This window comes from Macaca thibetana, chromosome 2, assembly GCF_024542745.1.
Source record: "Macaca thibetana thibetana isolate TM-01 chromosome 2, ASM2454274v1, whole genome shotgun sequence".
NCBI classification, from domain to species: Eukaryota; Metazoa; Chordata; class Mammalia; order Primates; family Cercopithecidae; genus Macaca; species Macaca thibetana.
Genome location: NC_065579.1, coordinates 38561059 through 38578767, shown reverse-complemented (window position 1 = coordinate 38578767; position 17709 = coordinate 38561059). Strand labels below are relative to the sequence as shown.

Genomic DNA, 17709 nt, shown 5'->3' with positions numbered 1-17709 from the left:
GTTTCTGATTTACTAGGTCTGGGTTGGGGCATGAGAATATGCATTTCTATCAAGTGCCCAGGTGATGCTAACACTATTGGTTGGGAATCACATTCTTAAAACCACTGACATAAACATAAGGCCAGAAAATGAACGAAGAAGGGCAAAGGACAAACTCAGTAGACATCAAGGAATTGAGAAGCTCCTGTACTGGATACCTTATCTATTGAACACTTGAACAGTGGCAACAGTAATACTGAAAAGTGTGTCTAAAGCCAGGAGATAAAACCTTCAAGAAATAAGTGACCTGGGGTGGTAGATGACTACAATCAGAAGGGGTAGTGGATAGCAGAGTCTAATGATATTAGTTCAAAGGTGGGGCGGGGCTGGTTTCAGGGAGGCGGCCAGAATAGTCTAGAGCAGCAATGAAATGCAAGAACACTTACTGCCCCCTCCAGGCCCAGTGGGATAGGGGGTGGGAATGAGAAAGAACAGAGCCACCATTTCACTGCCTACAGTATCCTTAGGAAGAGAGGAGTTTCAGTTATAATAGGAAGGGAAATGTTTAGAGAAGAGAGATGACATAGGAAACTTTGCTGGTGAATGATCATGAGCTCAGCGTGCAAGAGGACATGGTGAAAGGATCTCAGGAGTTGAGAGGGTTGGAAGTGGACTTAGGAGATATATAAGAGCAGTGTGAGGAGGAAAGTGGGGAGGGGGATGGGGGGTGATCTGGATTCCTGGACTTCTGGTGGTGACTAATGTAAACAGAGATGAAGGATATATTAGATCAGTCCTGATGACCTTAACTCAGAGAGTAGTGGTGAAGCTATGAGGGTTGGACAAGCCTGTGGGCTTAATGGAGCAAGTTGAGTTCTGGGAGCTCCTCTTCACTCCTGCCAAGGGTGGAGTGGAGGCTGGGAGAGGGCAGACTTATCAGGAACACCTAGATATGAGATTCACTTTCTACTTCTGGAGGAACATGAACAATAAGGAGCATATGAAGCCCAAACTTTCTGTGTGCATAAAAATATATTAATAACAAAAAGGAATCATAATGGTACATCTTGCAATTTACATTTTTAACTTTATCTTGACCTTTCTACATCAGTACATATATATCTACCAGGCTCTTGTGAACATATATGGGGACATATTTGAGATACCTGATGTTAATCAGAAAGAATGGAGGTATTAATGCAAAGGGACGTGACGTCAGAAGCCACCAAAGGTGGAGGGGGATATTCAGGTTGGGCTCATTCCACAAATTCCTATTTGCCACCAGGCAGATCTGTTTACTTTTATTAATCTGGTTGGTGGTAATTGAGAGGAGGAGAGAATGGTTTCCTATTTCATTGCTAAGTGTCTTGATTTCTACTCAAGTATTCCCAGCACTGAACCCAGGCACCATGAACACCTACAAAGCTAGGGAAGAACAAACATTTTCCCTTGGTGACATGACTGGCTAATGTTAATGAAGGCATGGATATAAACCTAGAAAGTAAAGAGAGAAAAGTGTTTATTAATGCTCCAGAAGGAACGTTTAACAAAGTTCCTAAAATGTGCTTTGCTAAAATGTTAAATTTATTTTCCTAATTATTCTGCATTCAAATATGCATACAAAACTATACACTATACTATTTAAACATTGAAGAAACCTAAATGTTAGATCATTAACCTAGGAAGATCCTTTATTTACTCTGGAATGAAATCTCAAATACATATTCCTGCTCAGGGTTAGAAGAAAGCAAAGTAAGTTCCAGTAACAACAGAAATCATGCCCACCTTCAAAGATTTCTCTCTCGGGCATCCAAAAACAAATAAAAAACAAACAATTGTACTAAAATTAAATGGCCAGAAATATCCTTTTCCAACCCAAATCCATGAGGAGGAAGATGGCAACTTCTAAGAATGGGCAAAAGGACAATATATAGGTATTCCTTAAAGAGAAAATAAATGGTTACAAAATTTTCAAAATTTAAACAAAGAGCTCGTATATGGTGTACTGTAAGAAAGCCTGTGGGAATAATGGTGATCAAGAAAGCACCCTCTCCTCGAAATAGCTACAGCATATTATTGAGGGATTTCTGCCCCGTAATAAAGTAAAACAATCTACACTCTCATGATGTCTTCCCCTCTTGCCAGGAAAGGTGACCGGACCCTTCCTAGGGTGCTGTCATTTTTTAGGTGTTAAAAGCTAGAGGAATTAAAAGACTTAGAGGTCTAGGTAAGATACTTGAGTCTTGCTGAGGCACTACCCTGAAGTCCGAGAAGGGCACCCTGAGGTCAGGTCCTCTTGTACCCATCCTTGAGAAGCAAAAAGCAGGGAAAGGGACAGTCCTCAGGCAAGGGAGCAGTTTCCATTTGAGAAGGAGACAGCGCAGGAGAGTGAAAATCCCCTCACTTGGTTATTCCTCCACTTATTCGTTTATTCATTCAAAAAATAGCTATTTAATGCTAAATAGAGGCCAACAGAGACTAGTAGCCCAGATGTGGAAACTTAAGAGAGATTCACACATCTTCTTCCATATTCTTATTTCAATATTTCATTTTTACCTCGGGTACATTTGAGAGCTTGAGATAATATTTTTGGAGGCCGAACGGAGAAAGAGAAGATTAGATGTGAATTAGGTTGTCAGGTGGACTGCCTGCTTAAATTCTGACTTTAAACTCCAGAAAACCGATGGGAAAAGGTTACCATCCGAACGACAGGTAGGCTTCTTACTCTCTATCCCTTATTGGTGTGGATTCTACTAACTTGGAATTCATAATAATACAAGCACAGCAGCCTGAAATTTCCCTATATTCTCTAGGAAGGAAAGTTCTGTTAGAACAATTTTTGTTGCCCTTTATTATCAAGATAAAACTATCACAAAGCTTAGGTTTGAGAGAAATAATGGATTCATGATATATCTATTTAGTCTCTTGCTGAACTCTCCTGGGACAAAAGGTAGTTGGAGTTTTGAAGCAAACAGTAAAACGTTAAGATTTGACAAAGCTAAGTGATGAGTGATAACAGTGCTTTTATATCATTCACCATACTTTTCTATTTGCTTAAAATGGGTTGACAAACTTCAGTCCATTGACCAAATCTGGCCCACTGCCTGTTTTTTTAAGTCTTAGAGCTAAGAATGGTTTACATTTTTAAAGCATTGGGTTGTTTGGCTGTTGGTTTGTCTTGTCAAGAGCAAATAAGACTACATGACAGAGACTCTGACCCAAAAGGCCTAAAATATTTACTATCTTGCCCTTCACAGAAATGTTTGCCAATTCCTCACTTAAATTTTTCATAAGATTAAAAAAAAAAGACAAGTAGGAAGGGAACTGAGTCAAGGAAGAATGGTTTGTCTTCTTGCATTAAGCATCTTCCTGAATTAAACATTTTATATTATCTGTCTCTTTAAATTAGCTTTTCATTAATTACTTTTTCAACTTCTATCAAGAAGAAATCTCATCAAATTTTATTATATTCTGTGATATTGAAACTTATTTAAAAGAATAGCAGGAGACAGTCTTTTAATAAGATTTTGATTTCAGTTCATTACTTGTCAAAAAATTGGGGAGCACATTTAGGGCCCAGTGTGGCATTTTAAGGTAGCTGTACCTAGATTGGGGGTCATGGGTGTTAGCCAGGGACACAGGACAGGTGATGCTCAGACATTTTCTACTTTATGCAGTCCATCTCTTTTTAGAGAATTTGTCTCCTTTTTGTCACAGAAGGTAATGGGAGAAGAGGGTTGAGTAAAATTCAGAACATCGTATCACAGTGAGAGTTTCTGGTTATAATGGTTTTAAGACATTGGAATAGGTCATCAGAGAAAGTAGATGTTCTTCAATGGGCAGACAGGTTATTGTGAGGGAAAATAGCGAGATAATACCTTTAAATGTCTCAGTATGCCTTAGTTCAAAATAACTAGTCGCTCTTATGACATTATTATCATTTTGAAGTTGCTATGTAGGTATTTTCTTTCCTTTATAACAAACTATTAAGTACATCAGTATTGCCTGTGTCCTGCATTGTGTCATGTGGGAAAAAAACCACATGAAGGGATTTTTCTTACTTTTGTGATTAATTCCAAGTTTCTCCCCTAGTGTTGACCCAAAACTAAAGATATTACCACCTGTGAACCAACAAATGAGGAGACTCACACAAAGTAATTTCACAGAAATGCTCAGGGAACATCTGCAATATTTAGAACCAAATAATCACTTAATGACCTTATTAAGTACATATTGTTTTAAACTTTAGTGTTGCTAGTTAACTAAAAAAGTCCACAGAAGAATAGCAGCCACAAAACATACAGATTAAGTATTCCTTATTCAAAATGCTCAAGACCAGAAGTGTTTTAGATTTAGATTTTTTTTGGATTTTGGAATATCTGCATATACATAATGAGATACCTTGGGGATGGGGCCCAAGTCTAAACATGAAATTTGTTTCATATATATACATAGCTTGAAGGTAATTTTAAACAGTATTTTAAAGAATTTTGTACTTGAAACAAGGTTTTGATAGCGTTTTGACAGTGACCTGTCACAAGGTCAGGTGCAGAATTTTCCACTTGTGGCATCATGTTGGTGCCCAAAAAGTTTCAAATTTTAGAGCACTTTGGATTTTGGATGCTCAACCTGTACCGGAAAGAAAGATTCATCTGATTTTTTTCCCAGTTTTTCCCCTGCTCAAATGAAACTTGCAATGAGAAGCCTAATATGTAACTTGTATTTTAACTTGGTCACATAAATGGCATCTCAAATATCCAATTAGTTTTTTAAAAAATTACTATGTAATATTTAAGAATATAAAAAGCATAAAGAATAACATGACAAAATACTTATGGATCTACTACCCAGATTATGAAGTAAAATATGACTAATACTATTCAGGCCCCCTGTATGCCCTTCCTCAGTTGCATTTCCCTTCCTCCAGGATTAACCATTAACACTGGATTTTGTGTATCCATGTATTTCTTCATACTTTCTGTAAAAATGTATATATCTCAAAATGATTCATATCCTTATTTTACCACTTGCTTTTGTCGATTTGGCTTTATGTCTGAATTCATACATGTTGATACATATAGCTCATTCATGTAGTAGGGGCAGTGCTTAACAAATATTCCATGTGCTTTTCTATGTTTCTCAGATTTTAGGTTGGCAATCACTGGACTGTGAGCAGAAATGAAGTGTGTCCAAGTTTGGGACAAGGCAGTTAAAAGCATCACCCTTTGTTCCCCTCCTTCAGTGAACTCAAAAGCCACATATTCCAGATGAGTCAATAGGCAGCAGTGAGAACATGGAGCCTCCATCAGACTGGGTCCTTGAGTGAAGTAGAGCAGAGCCTCTTGCTAACCCATGTTGGACTTACAAAATGAACAAGGAATAATCCTGGTGCACTACGACACACATATGTAAATAAAATGGGAAGACAACTGCCTTTCTGGGAGTATTCAAAAGCAGTACTTTCAGTAGGGGGATGGATTAAAAACTTTTGAAAACACTTCTATGATTCTAGATTGATATTTATTCTCAGGTGCCTGGAGAATCAAATCTTACCCTTTAGTCTTTACCTTCTTTGAAGGCCTACTGTTATGACAATGCTTTCAGAATGGTGTTCACATGTTCATAAACTGTTTCAGACATTGTCAGTTTTGTCTCTACAAGTAGATTTTAAGATCTCTAAGAATCATGTCTTCTCTTCTTTTGTACTCTACACTAACCTTACACAGGTCTACACAGGCATGCAGTAACAACTGGTCTCTTGGTTGGCTGGGGAGGGTGAGGACTAATATTAAATGCCTACTTTGTGTAAGGAACCTTGCTTATGTTTCACACGAGTTATTTTGATCCTTATTTCCACCATAAAGATGAGGATATTAAAGGTAAGTAATTTTCCTTTGGTCACAGAGCTGGGAAGAAGATGAAGGGTATGGGGAGGGTAGTAGAAACAGTCTGAGTCTAAAGTCTGCTTTTTCCTTTTTTTATATATTATCTTGTATAATCTTTGCTTTTTACTGACTCTGAGCTGAGTGAGATCATTCCTAGAGCAGGGCACGAGCTTTAGTAGAACAAAAAATGGCTAACAAAAAAGTTTTTCTTTATAAAATTTTCAAACACTAAAACATTTTTTAAAGAGTTCCTAGGACTCAAAATTGTTGGGGCTTACCTTGATCACCTCTGGAGTCTGCTGAATCAAAACTGCTGAAGTAGTATCTTTGGCTTTATCACCAACAGGACTTCTACAGACTGATAAATTGGCCTGGGAGGAAGTTGTCAAGGTTTCCTGTAGAATTTGCATCATTTCCTTCTCTTGTGATAGGCTCCCTCTGCTTGATTTGCATTCAACTAGTTCTTGAGCAAAGTCTTCAATGCTTTCCAGAATTCGCAGTAAGAGGGCTCGATCCTCTTCCTCTATTTTGTGTCCATTGGTTTCGATAATCCTTGTTAGACAGGAAGGCGAGACTTTTTCTATGGGTGAAGAGACTTTAGATTTAGGCTCAGGATCTACAAGGGTCTGACCAGTCAACTGACTGTGACTATTTAAAGAATTAGAGTTTTTACCCTTTGCAAGTGGCTCTCTTAGAGAGGTCTCCATCTTCTGTGAAAAAGATTCCAAATCCATTAACAATTTATCTATCTCTTCTTGGCTACTGGAATTTGTAAAATCTCTCTGGTCTCCCTCTTCAACTTTAGAAACTTTTGATTTACAGTCTTCCTTAGGTAGATGAACAAATGATTTCTCAAATATCTTACCAATTTCATTTTGCATTGAGGCGGGGCATTTTTTAAGATGAGTAGCATGTTCTGGAAATTCTGCTCTATGTTCATGTATCTTTAATAACTCATGACTAGGTCCATTCTCTGTCTTTTGTCCTTTATCTAATGCTTTCTTTCCATCTGACTCTTCTTCGATATAAAGAGTTTCCATTAAGTCACTAGAAGAAACATTTTCTAAAGGGTTCATGGTTAATGACTGTGATTGAACCCGGACAGCTTTTAGAGTTCTAGGATCATTTACCTCTAAGTTATATAAGGAATTTGTGGAGTTGTTTGGAATGGATTGTACAGTGTCCATCTTCCTAGAATTAGGCTTGTCATCTTGCAATTCAATAGTTTGAAATTGTCCAGAGTCAGAAGCTGAGAGCTGGACAACATCTTCATATTTAGGGGGTTGTTCAGTGCCAAACACTGGAGAGAAGGGAGTCAGCTGTAAGCTAGGCATATTACTGATCAGTTCTGTTAAATCTAGAGCCTCATTATTCCCAGACTGCATGAATTCAAATGGTAATTTTTTCAGATAGGATGCTAACCTGGTCATTACATTCATATAGACAGTTTCAGAGCTAGAAAATGTATCATTACCACTTCCTTCATTGATGCTACTCCCTGACTTTTTCTTTATGCATTGTTTTATGATGTCTGTGCATTTTTTTAAATCCTCAGAGCATTTCAATAAGATATCCAAGCACATCTTTATGTCTGTCCCAGAAGAAAAATTATCTATTTTATGTTTTTCCAAAATCTGAGTAACCAAGTCTTCTTCAGAGAAGTTTTGAAGAAACATGGAAGTCAGATTCGTATCAAGTGAGTTTCTATGAGATAAAGGTTTTTCCTCAACTGAAGAACTCCTCAGTAAACCAAAGGATGAGGCGTTCCCATCGTTATAATGGCCACAAAGCAAGTCCAAATCAACTGACCTCCTATTAAATGAGTCAGACTTAACTTTCCTTCCCTTTCTGTAAGCTGCATGGTTAGAGTTTTTGAGTTTTTCAAGGGAAAATTCTTTTATTTTCCCACTGGCAAAACTGATTGCTTCTCCTGCAATGTCCTTTAAGTTGCAGGTATTCTGAAATGTAGATCCTCTCTTGACCCTGGGTATGCCTGTGAAGGCCTGTTGGGGATAGTCTCCTTCAGTCGAGCAAAGCCCATTTTCTTGGGGTAGAAACATAGAGTTCAGATCTGCATCTTTGAACTGAGACACAGGGATGTGCAAGAGGTCTGCACAAACACTATGGTGTACCACAATGCAGTCAACTCCATGTGTGAAGGTGTGGCAGGTTCCAGTGCAATAATGTATAGCTTGTTCAAAACGCCGGTCTATCACCACACTGCTGTAGTGGTTCACAGTACTAACCACCAGTCTGTAAGTTGCTGCCATAATATCAAATCCACTTACTGGTGGGACTTGGAACTTTCTAGAACTTGTTTCATGAAAATTCTCCTAAATGACAATTAGCTGAAAATATATTTAATAACAATGTTCAGTGGTTTCTTCCAAATATAATGGCTTTTCCCATGAAGGGAAATCATTTATATTTGAGGTTTGGTAACTATCAGGATACAGTAGCTGCTGCACATGTATGCTTGTACTGGCAAATTTAATAATTTAATAATTGTGCTTTTTAATTTTATTTAGTAATATGATACTGCAGAATTATTGTGATGAAAGAATATCCTCTTTTAGTTCTTCAACAGTTCCATAGCATGGAAGTTTGCTGTCATAAATTTACTATCATAAATCTTAGTTGGTAGCAGAGAAGTATTGTGATAACTGAGTCCTCCAAGGGTTTAAATGATCCATTTTTCTGTGAATGACAGAGAAACCTGTAATAAAAAAGAAAATAATTAAAAGGAAATATTATTTTTAATGCTGGAACTTTTAATTTCCTCTTTCTTTGCATCCCATATGCAGTTAACCACCAAGCCTTATTATCTGCAATATCCCTTACAGCTGATATTCAACTCATGCCTTTGTTTCATCACACCTTATACTCCTTATTGCCTACAGTAATATTACCTCAACTCTACCTTGTCACATCTACCTCTGAGATGAATTTCTTATTGCATGCTCCTTGCCACCTTATATGATACTAAGCTTAGATTTACATGGCATTTTCATCCCTCACAGCTTAAGAATTCACATTTCTGATCTCCTCATGGATCACAGCAAGTCTATCTCTTTTTGACTCACTTTTAAGTCCCTCAACACCTGTTCCCATCTATCTATAATCATATTTTCTACTATGTCCCCGCACCAACCTTTCGCTTCCATCAACCTAGTCTTCTCAAAGACTACCAACACCTAGTACCTGTTCTTGAGTCTCAAATTTCCTCTATCCTTAGAAATTATTCTCCCATCATCTTCTCTTTGCTTACTGAGAGAAAAAACAAGTTTCATTACTGATCTTGATCCCATCTCCCAGATCCTGCCCCATGCGGATATCTCTCTCTCTGCATCAAGTGGACAGAATTGACTTAATCATTCTCTTACAAAAAAACGGCTTTTAAAATATACTATAGTTGCTTTCCAAGAAGGTTCTGTCAATGTATTTATTCAGTCAACAAATACTGGCTACCTACTGTGTGTACCAGGCTCTTTGTATACACTAGGGATAAAGCAGGAAATAAAACACGGGGAAAAACCCCAATATACAAGTTAAACATATAAACTTACATGGTGGCATGTGTTGGGGAGAAAAATAATGCAGGGCAAGGGTTTAGAAACACTGGGAGGGTTCTGTTTTATGAAGGGTTGTCAGAGAAGACCTCACTGACATCTGAAGAGCAGAGACCTGAAAGACTAGAGGAAGCAGGCCAAGGAGGTATTATGAGGTAAATCCTCCAGGGCAGAATAACCGCAAGTACAAAGGCCCTAGAGTGGAGCATGCGTGATTCACTAAAAGAATGGCAAAGAGACCAAAGTGGGTGGAGCAGAGAAAGCAAGGGGACAATGGGAGATGACATGGCCTGCAGTCCCAGCTAATCGGGAGGCTGGGGCAGGAGAATTTCTTGAACCCAGAAGGTGGAGGTTGCAGTGAGCCGAGATCATGCTACTGTACTCCAGCCTGGGTGACAGAGCGAGACTCCATGTCAAAAAATACATACATACATACATACATAAAAATAAGTAAATAAATAAAAATCTGATGAACTTTTCGTGAGTCATCACTGAGAAAGAAAAAGGGGATGGGGTAAGACTTAAAAGAACAAATCACAAATTTAGGTCTTTGAGTATGTTTCGAAAGGACATCAACAGCAGAAAATCAAACCTCAAGGGGTGGCACCAATGACCAATGAGAAATTTACAGTCTAAAATAATTTGAGTTAAAAAAAAAATGCCGAAGCGTCAAAGATTACTTTCCCTGCTATTTGTTTCAGACCTATGGGTGTAAAATTCTGGCTTTTTATTCAGACCATAATTCAATTGATGCCCAGTTAACCAGATGGAATCTTAGACATGGAATCTAATCCACTATTTTCAATCAGAGATCCAACCTAACTCAGAAGCACCATGCTATCCTGCGTCTAAGAGAAAGTTAGGCTGCATGGGTTTGAATCCCAATCCTGCCAGTGTGGCCTAATATAAGCTGGTTAACCTTGTCAGTCTGTTTCAACAGCAAAATGGAGAGAATAATAACATCCATCTCATGAAGATTAAGTTAACATATGTTAGATGCTTACAACAATACCTGAGACTCAGGAAATGCACAATAAATGTTATTGCTGTTATTGCTCTGATTCACTTATCAAACATTCCCTACTCTGTGCCAGACCCTGGGAGAATGTTGCCAAATGACATATAGTGATGGTCTTCAGAGTGCTCAACGTTTAATGAGGGCAGGACCAGAAGCAAGCAAGCACAGCAGCTATCAGAAGTGAGGTCAAGTTTCTCCCATTTTGCTCCCACAATTAATAAATGTTCTTTTCAGAAAAGTTGGGCAATATTCACTAGCAGAAATAAACACTGTTGATATTCTTATGGATATACTTTAACTTTCCCTTATGAAAATTTATAAATGTATATATTTTTTACAAAATTTGGACCATACTATAACTTACTTTGACAATATCTCATAAATGTGCTTCCAAGTCAAAACAGACACAGAGCATTTTAATGAATATTCTATCATATAAACAAAATTATTTAGTCATTTGTTATTGCTGAACATTTAGGTTATTTACTAATTGTTTTCAAATGAGCAGTGATAAACATTCTTTTACATACACTTTACATAGCTCTTTAGTTATTTGCGTATAATATATTCCACATAGTAAAATGTTGAGTCAAAAGATGTATGTGTATGTGTATGTGTGTGTGTGTGTGTGTGTACATATACTTTTTCAAAAAAGGTCATTAGATACACAGGGCCAATCTAGAAAAGGGCCTGTTTCTCCATGTTTTCTTGGACTGATTCCTTTCTTTAAATTTTTGGTAATTTGATCGATGAAAAAAACAGAGTTAACATTGTTTTAATCTTCATTTCCTTGATTGCTGGTAAGCCTGAATATCTTCTCATTTACCTATTAGACACTCTGTCATTGTTCACTTGTGAAGCCTTTCTTCATGTCCTTTGTCTGTTTTGAGAGGGAGCATCTGAATCAGACTGAGGAGTTAGGAAAAGCTTCCCAAACTATAGCGATGTAGGTACATAATTTTGAAGGATTAATGAGAGCTACTTAGACAAAAAGGAAGCAAAGAATACTCCAGGTAGAGGGAAACACATATGTGAAGGCAGAGAGGCAGAACACTGCACAGTGAGTCCCGAAGCACAAGTAGTTCCAGCTAGTTTCACTGGGGGGCGTATAGAAACAAGCAAGAGGGCAGGAAAAAAGAGCAGCAGCAGCAAAAGCCAACCACAGTTGGCCTTTGTGTGCTAAACTAAGGAGTCTGAACTTTATTCTGAAAGCTATGAGAAAAACAAAGACTTTTAGGCTAGAGAGTAACATGATGAAATTTGTTTTAGGAAGATTACTGTAGCACCTGAGTGGAGGATAGATAGGAACCAGACTGAAGACCTAGAAATCAATTAGGAGGTTATGATAATAATCTATGCAAGAAGTGATGAGAATCTAAACCAAGTAGGTGACAGTAATAACAAAGAGGAGGGCACTGACCAGCCCAGGAGGAAGAATCCATAGAACAGCAGGAGGGGAAAGTGACAGGGAAGAATCTTAGGTTTCCGGCTTAAGTACTGGGAGACTTGTCTTGCTACTCCCAAGACAGACTTTTTGTTTTTGTTTTACAGGGGGTGGCCACAGGACAGATAAAGTTATTTTCTGAATGTGTTGTTTGAGGAGGTACCTACCTGTGGAATATCTAAATGGTAGATGACTGAATGAAATGTGAACATAAAAACCTGGAGGTCAGCAGAAAGATCTGGGTTGGAGACGCAGCTCTGAGAAGTTACTTAGGGTGAGTGCATAAAGTGAGGACAGCTCTGGACTGAGGAAAAGTTGAGCATCAAAGACATTTGCGGGTTGAAGAGACGGACAGAATTCTTAGAGGGAGTCTAAGAAGAAAGAGAAAAAGATAACTAGAAAACCAGGAGAAAGCAGTTTTATGGAGGCTGAAGAAGGGACTTTCCAAATGGAGGTCACTAGCCCTGGATATTACTAAGTGGTCCAGGAAAAACAAAAAACTGGATTTGCCAATATGAAGGTTGCTGGTACCCTTATCACGTGCAATTGCAGGGATTTGGTGTCAAATAAAGTGGTGTACGTAGACTAGATTTCCCATTAGTTTTTTTTTTGCTAAGAAAAGGAGGGCTATAAAATGGCAGCTAGAAGAGAATGGAGATATGAATTTTTTCTTAAATGATAGAAAATATTTGAGCTTGTGTACATGTTGAAGGGAAAGATCCAGAAGAAGCTTTGGGGACCCAGGAACTAGTAGCCAAAGCCCTGGTGAGGGGATTAGTCTCAGAGGAAGGTGGAAACCTTTCCTAGTGAGGCAGGGGGAAATAAACCAATTTATATATGGAAGAAGAAAAATATAAGGAATTTTTCTCTATGACAGCTTCAATTTTTCTCAGTGAAACCGAAAGCAAAATTATTGATTAAAATTTAGGGGAAAGGAGAGGTATTAAGGAATTTGGGAAGATAGTGAAAATCTGAAAGAGATGTTAATGAAAATAAGGAGGTATCTGATTAGCAACAGGCAAAAGTAAGGATAGATCCTGAAACATTCAGCAGGACTGATGTAGAAGGAGAGATGGTACAAATGACTGGATTGATCCAGGGCTTCTCATGAAGGCCAGAATACAAAAAGAATAGCAGCAGGAGATTCAAGTAGGTGTAAGCACTCACATGAGAAGTATGAGGTAATATGTTTATTGATTAAATAATGTTGATCAAGAAAGAGCAAAGGAGAGAAAAAGTTTCTTAGCAATTTACTAAAAATCTTCCACTAGGATGACATCTGTTTTTGTAATAAGCTTTGACTCTGTTACATTAACCAACAAATATTTCTCTCTGTATATTAGTGAAGACTTCATTAAATCATTTGAGATGTAGAAGGTCTATTTTTTCATCAGGCTTCTTTTAAAGTTGATAGAAATGTGCCTCTGCTAACTTTAAGCAAAAAAAATGTGAAGACAAGAAAACTTCAAAGTAGAAAAGAAAACCTTAAAAATTTTCACAAAAATGGCAGTTTAGAAGAAAAGTTTGGTTATCAATACATTTTTAAAAAGCAGCAGTCTTTAAATAATAGGAATAAAGAGAAAGTTTCTGGTGCCAGAATCACATTAATTATTGAGCTACAGTATTTTTCAATTCTAAAATACATTTTTTTTGGACATTTTAACATCACTGAAATGGAAATACATCTTACAGTTGGTAGCATCTTAAAATCCCTATTGGCAAGGCAGAACTGTGACATGGTTGTCATTTATTGAACACACTCTAGTAAGGTCAAGAAAACACCATTGTAAAAAAACATGCAGAATGACTTGGCAGAAAATTCCCAAAGATCATAGCAGAACACTCTTTTAAGAAATGCGTCATCAGCAAACACTCTGGATGGCAGAGAAAGTATAAACATAGGTGGCTCTAAATTGAAAAGTGATTTTAAAGAGTTTGAATCTGAATGGAAGAAATTCTAGAAATATTTCAGCCAATTACTTCCATTGTATTTTATTTATATATGCACAAGAGTGATATATAATTAAAAATATCTGTCAGGCCTGGTGCGGTGGCTCATGCCTATAATCCTAACACTTTGGGAGGCCAAGGTGGGCAGACTGCCAGAGGTCAGGAGTTTACAATCAGCCTCGCCAACATGGTGAGACCCCATCTCTACTAAAAATACAAAAATTAGCTGGGCATGGTGGTGTGTGCCTGTAATCCCAGCTAACTCGGAAGGCTGAGGCAGGAGAATTAATGGAACCCGGGAGGCAGAGGATGCAGTGAGTCGAAGGCTGCAGTGAGCCGAGATTGCGCCACTGCACTCCAGTCTGGGCCACAGAGCGAGACTCTTTCTCAAAAAAAAAAAAAAAAAAAAAAAAAAAAGAAAAGAAAAACTCTGTCAACAAAAGTCTCATAGAACTCTTTCAATAAGTTAAAAAAATTTCTAGATGATAAGCATTTTATCATAATCAATAGGGTTTTTTTCTTTGTTAATGGCACATTAAATGAGTGTTTTATAATCTTAGATGAGATAAAATACGAGAAAAATTTTCAGTCTAAACATCTGTAATAGTCTGCTTTATACCCCAACACAACAGATTACTTGGGAAATCATAATTGTTCTAAATGTGTACATTTATGCCACCTCAGGTCTGTGGCATGCTGCCAGCCCCACTCCCCAGGCTTTTGGTCTCTGCTGGTCCTTTCATCTCCACAAAGGGCAGAGTCTGTTTTCCCAATTTCTGAGCAAGTGGTTCATATGCATGTTTAGAGTTCATTCAACAAACAGTTATCAAGAACTTACTGTTACCACCACTTTAAGCAGATTACGATTATGCTAACATGTACTTTCCAGTGCCTCTGGAAAGCTCCACAATAAACTGTTATATGACAATTCCTAATGAAGAAGATCTGCTGTGAGACAAAGGTTTAGAAGCAGCAGATAAGAAAAGTTAGGACGGAGAGGAACTGGATTTTGAAAGATAAGAGCCTTATCAGGTAAAAACAGGTTGGACTGCGCCTTGTAAGCAAAAAGGAATTCTATGAAGGCACGGAGATAGGAAAAGCTTGTGTGTTTGGAGAGGTATAAGGAGGCTGGTATTGGTAACGTTGAAAATGTGCAGTATGGGTTTCACAGTTTTAAGGTCTCCTCCAAATAATAATAATGAGAAACAGGAACACGAACTGCATCTTCAAAAACCTAAGAGACACCTGTAACTCCAGATGAAGATAGAAAAGAGAAGTAGGCATGGTAAACGACTTAGCTTACTGATGACAAGCAAACCAATTCACCCCGCACAACCCAAAGAAAGCTGAGGTTTGTCGGTAGCAGGTACCACAGAAAATGGAGTAAGGTAAGAGGAATGAACATAGGGGGACTGTTTGAAAGTCTGTAAGAGAATAATTAGGTCTCCCTACCCCCACTCCACAAACTCAGAAATCATCCCTCTTTCATCCTGCTGAAGATAGAAAGTTGACGTGCTGGGAGGAAAAAGCTGAAACAGAAAAGTACCAACATCAGGCGCATCAGACAAAGATGGTGGCAAAGGATTGAAAATAAAGGAGGCCCGGGTCACCAAAAACCAGGCTTACTACCTCCAGCTCCTAGTCTCCACTGTGGATTAAAGAATCTTTTTCTGGAGAAATAGAAATCTCATCTAGCTACATGATCACCTTACAGTGAAGCCCACTAATTGACAAATGCTGCCCACAAACACAGAGCTTCCCTTCAGCTTTTTAGAGCTTCACTTTTACTTTGAAATCAACTTCATTGATAATTTACATACAATAAAAAACATATTAAGTGTCTAGTCCACTGAGATTTGACAAGAGTCATGTAACCATTGCCTTAAAAAAGACGGAACATTTTTATCAACGCAAAAAATTATCCCTAGGCCTTCTCTCAATTTCCCTTACCCACAATATCCAACAACCACTGATCTGATTTCTAATACTGTAGATAAGTTTCGTCAGTTCTAGATCTTCATAGTAGCATAATTACATATGTACTTTTCTCTCTGTCTTCTCTCATTTAGCACTTAATTCTGAGATTTATCCATTTTACTGTATGTTATCAATTGTACGTTCCTTTACACTGCTGAGTAGTATTCCACTGTATGAATATACCAGAATTTGTTTTATGCATTCAAATGTTCTGATGCTATTCAACAAATAGATAAAACAAATTCTGGTATATTCATACAGCTGATGGACATTTGAGCTGTTTCTAGTTTGGGCTATTATGGTTTAAAGTTATTATGACTAATCAAGTAAAAGTCTTTTTGTGGACATGTGCTCATTTCTTTTGGGTAATTAGCAATGGAATTACTATGTCATGATAAATGTACATTTTACTTCATAAGAACCTGCAAAACCGTTTTCCAAAGTGGTTCTACCATTTTATACCCTTAGCAGCACTTGAGAGCTCTAATAGCTCTACATCCTTTCAGATACTTGTGAATTTTAGCCATCTTAGTGAGTGTTAAGTGGTATCCCACTGTGGCTTTAATTTGCATTTTCCTGCTGACTAATGATGTTGAGTATTTTTTCATATGCTTATTAAAAATCCATATATATCTTCTTTTGTGAAGTGTCTATTCAGAACCTTTTGGGTCATCTTTTATTACTAAATTCTGAGTTCATTATATATATATTTTAAATACACATATTATCTCCTAGTCTGTGGCTTCTCTTTCCATTTTCTTAGCAGTAGCTTTTGAAGAGTAGGAGGTTTTAAGCCTGTAAATTAATTTTCATCAATCCAATTAATCATTTTTTCTTTTATAGTTAATACATTTATATATACTACCTTAAGATCTTTGCTTATCCTAAGGTCATAAGGATTTTCAATGGTTTTATAGTTGAAAAGAATGAAACACTTTCCTCGCTTGACTCCTGGGACATATTTGGCTGGTTCTCCACCTGCCCTTTGAAAATTCACTGTCTCCTTCCTTGCATCTCTCTTCTTGTCCCCTATGTGCCAGCCTTCCTCAGAGTTTTGTCCTTTGTATGCTCAAATCTTGTCTACTTTTGTGGCTTTAAAATCTTTATCTGACGCTTCCTCTCAAATATTTATCTTTAACTCTGGTCTCTTCACTGCCAAGTATATTTAACTACATGGGGAATATTTTCTCCTGAATGTGTATTGAAATCCATGCCTGAAGCTGAATTCATCTCCCTGCAAACATTAGAGTTACATTTTTTGGGGTGTCTCTCCCTGATTTCATGGAGAATTTGGGAAGTTAATATATTCTTAAACATTAATGTAATGATGTAAATTACTGAATGGTGTTACACATACTATGTTGCTATTTATTTGTTCCACTTCAGGAAACATCTGGAGCAGAGTATGAGGTAAAGAAATTCCACTGCTTATCTCAGCTGATGAAAGGGTTCAAGAAGAAATGATCTACATCAATCATAAAGAAAAGACAGAGTTGACTGAATGTCCATGTCACCTAGGTAGATCACTTGAAGACTAAGAGTAGAAAAAAACTGTAGAAAATTGTCTTGAAAACTTTTTATTTAACAGAGTACACAAGGTGTAATGATTCAGAAGTAATGAGTCATTTAGAAATAATAAAACTATTACTTTGCCTGGAAAACATAGGCAATCTTGGGTGGATGACTCAGTGTGGAAACTGCTTCCAAAGAACAGTTTAAAAGAATACCAAAAGTATATAGTAAGGCCTATTTGTGGAATAAAAAAGGAGACCTGGAATATTTTATTGTGTCCACTTCAAACATAGTTGAGAAATTTAAAAAATACAATAAATAAAATTAATATAGTTGAGAAAATAAAACATCTCTTATAGAAAAGATTTTCTGATG

The 17709-nt window shown here is 37.4% G+C and overlaps 2 protein-coding genes across 3 annotated transcripts in view; both read right to left on the bottom strand.

The window, feature by feature from the left end:
- Positions 1 to 17709, bottom strand: part of PCCB (propionyl-CoA carboxylase subunit beta) — a 1054487-nt gene that overhangs the window by 333615 nt on the left and 703163 nt on the right. The window lies entirely within an intron of this gene.
- The window catches only part of PPP2R3A (protein phosphatase 2 regulatory subunit B''alpha), a 192562-nt gene that overhangs the window by 141417 nt on the left and 33436 nt on the right, over positions 1 to 17709 (bottom strand). For both annotated transcript variants that reach the window (XM_050779591.1, XM_050779592.1), the window contains exon 3: positions 6143 to 8580. In XM_050779591.1, coding sequence (XP_050635548.1) covers positions 6143 to 8134 — 1992 coding nt within the window. In that variant the 5' untranslated portion in view covers positions 8135 to 8580. The remainder of the gene's footprint in view (positions 1 to 6142; positions 8581 to 17709) is intronic.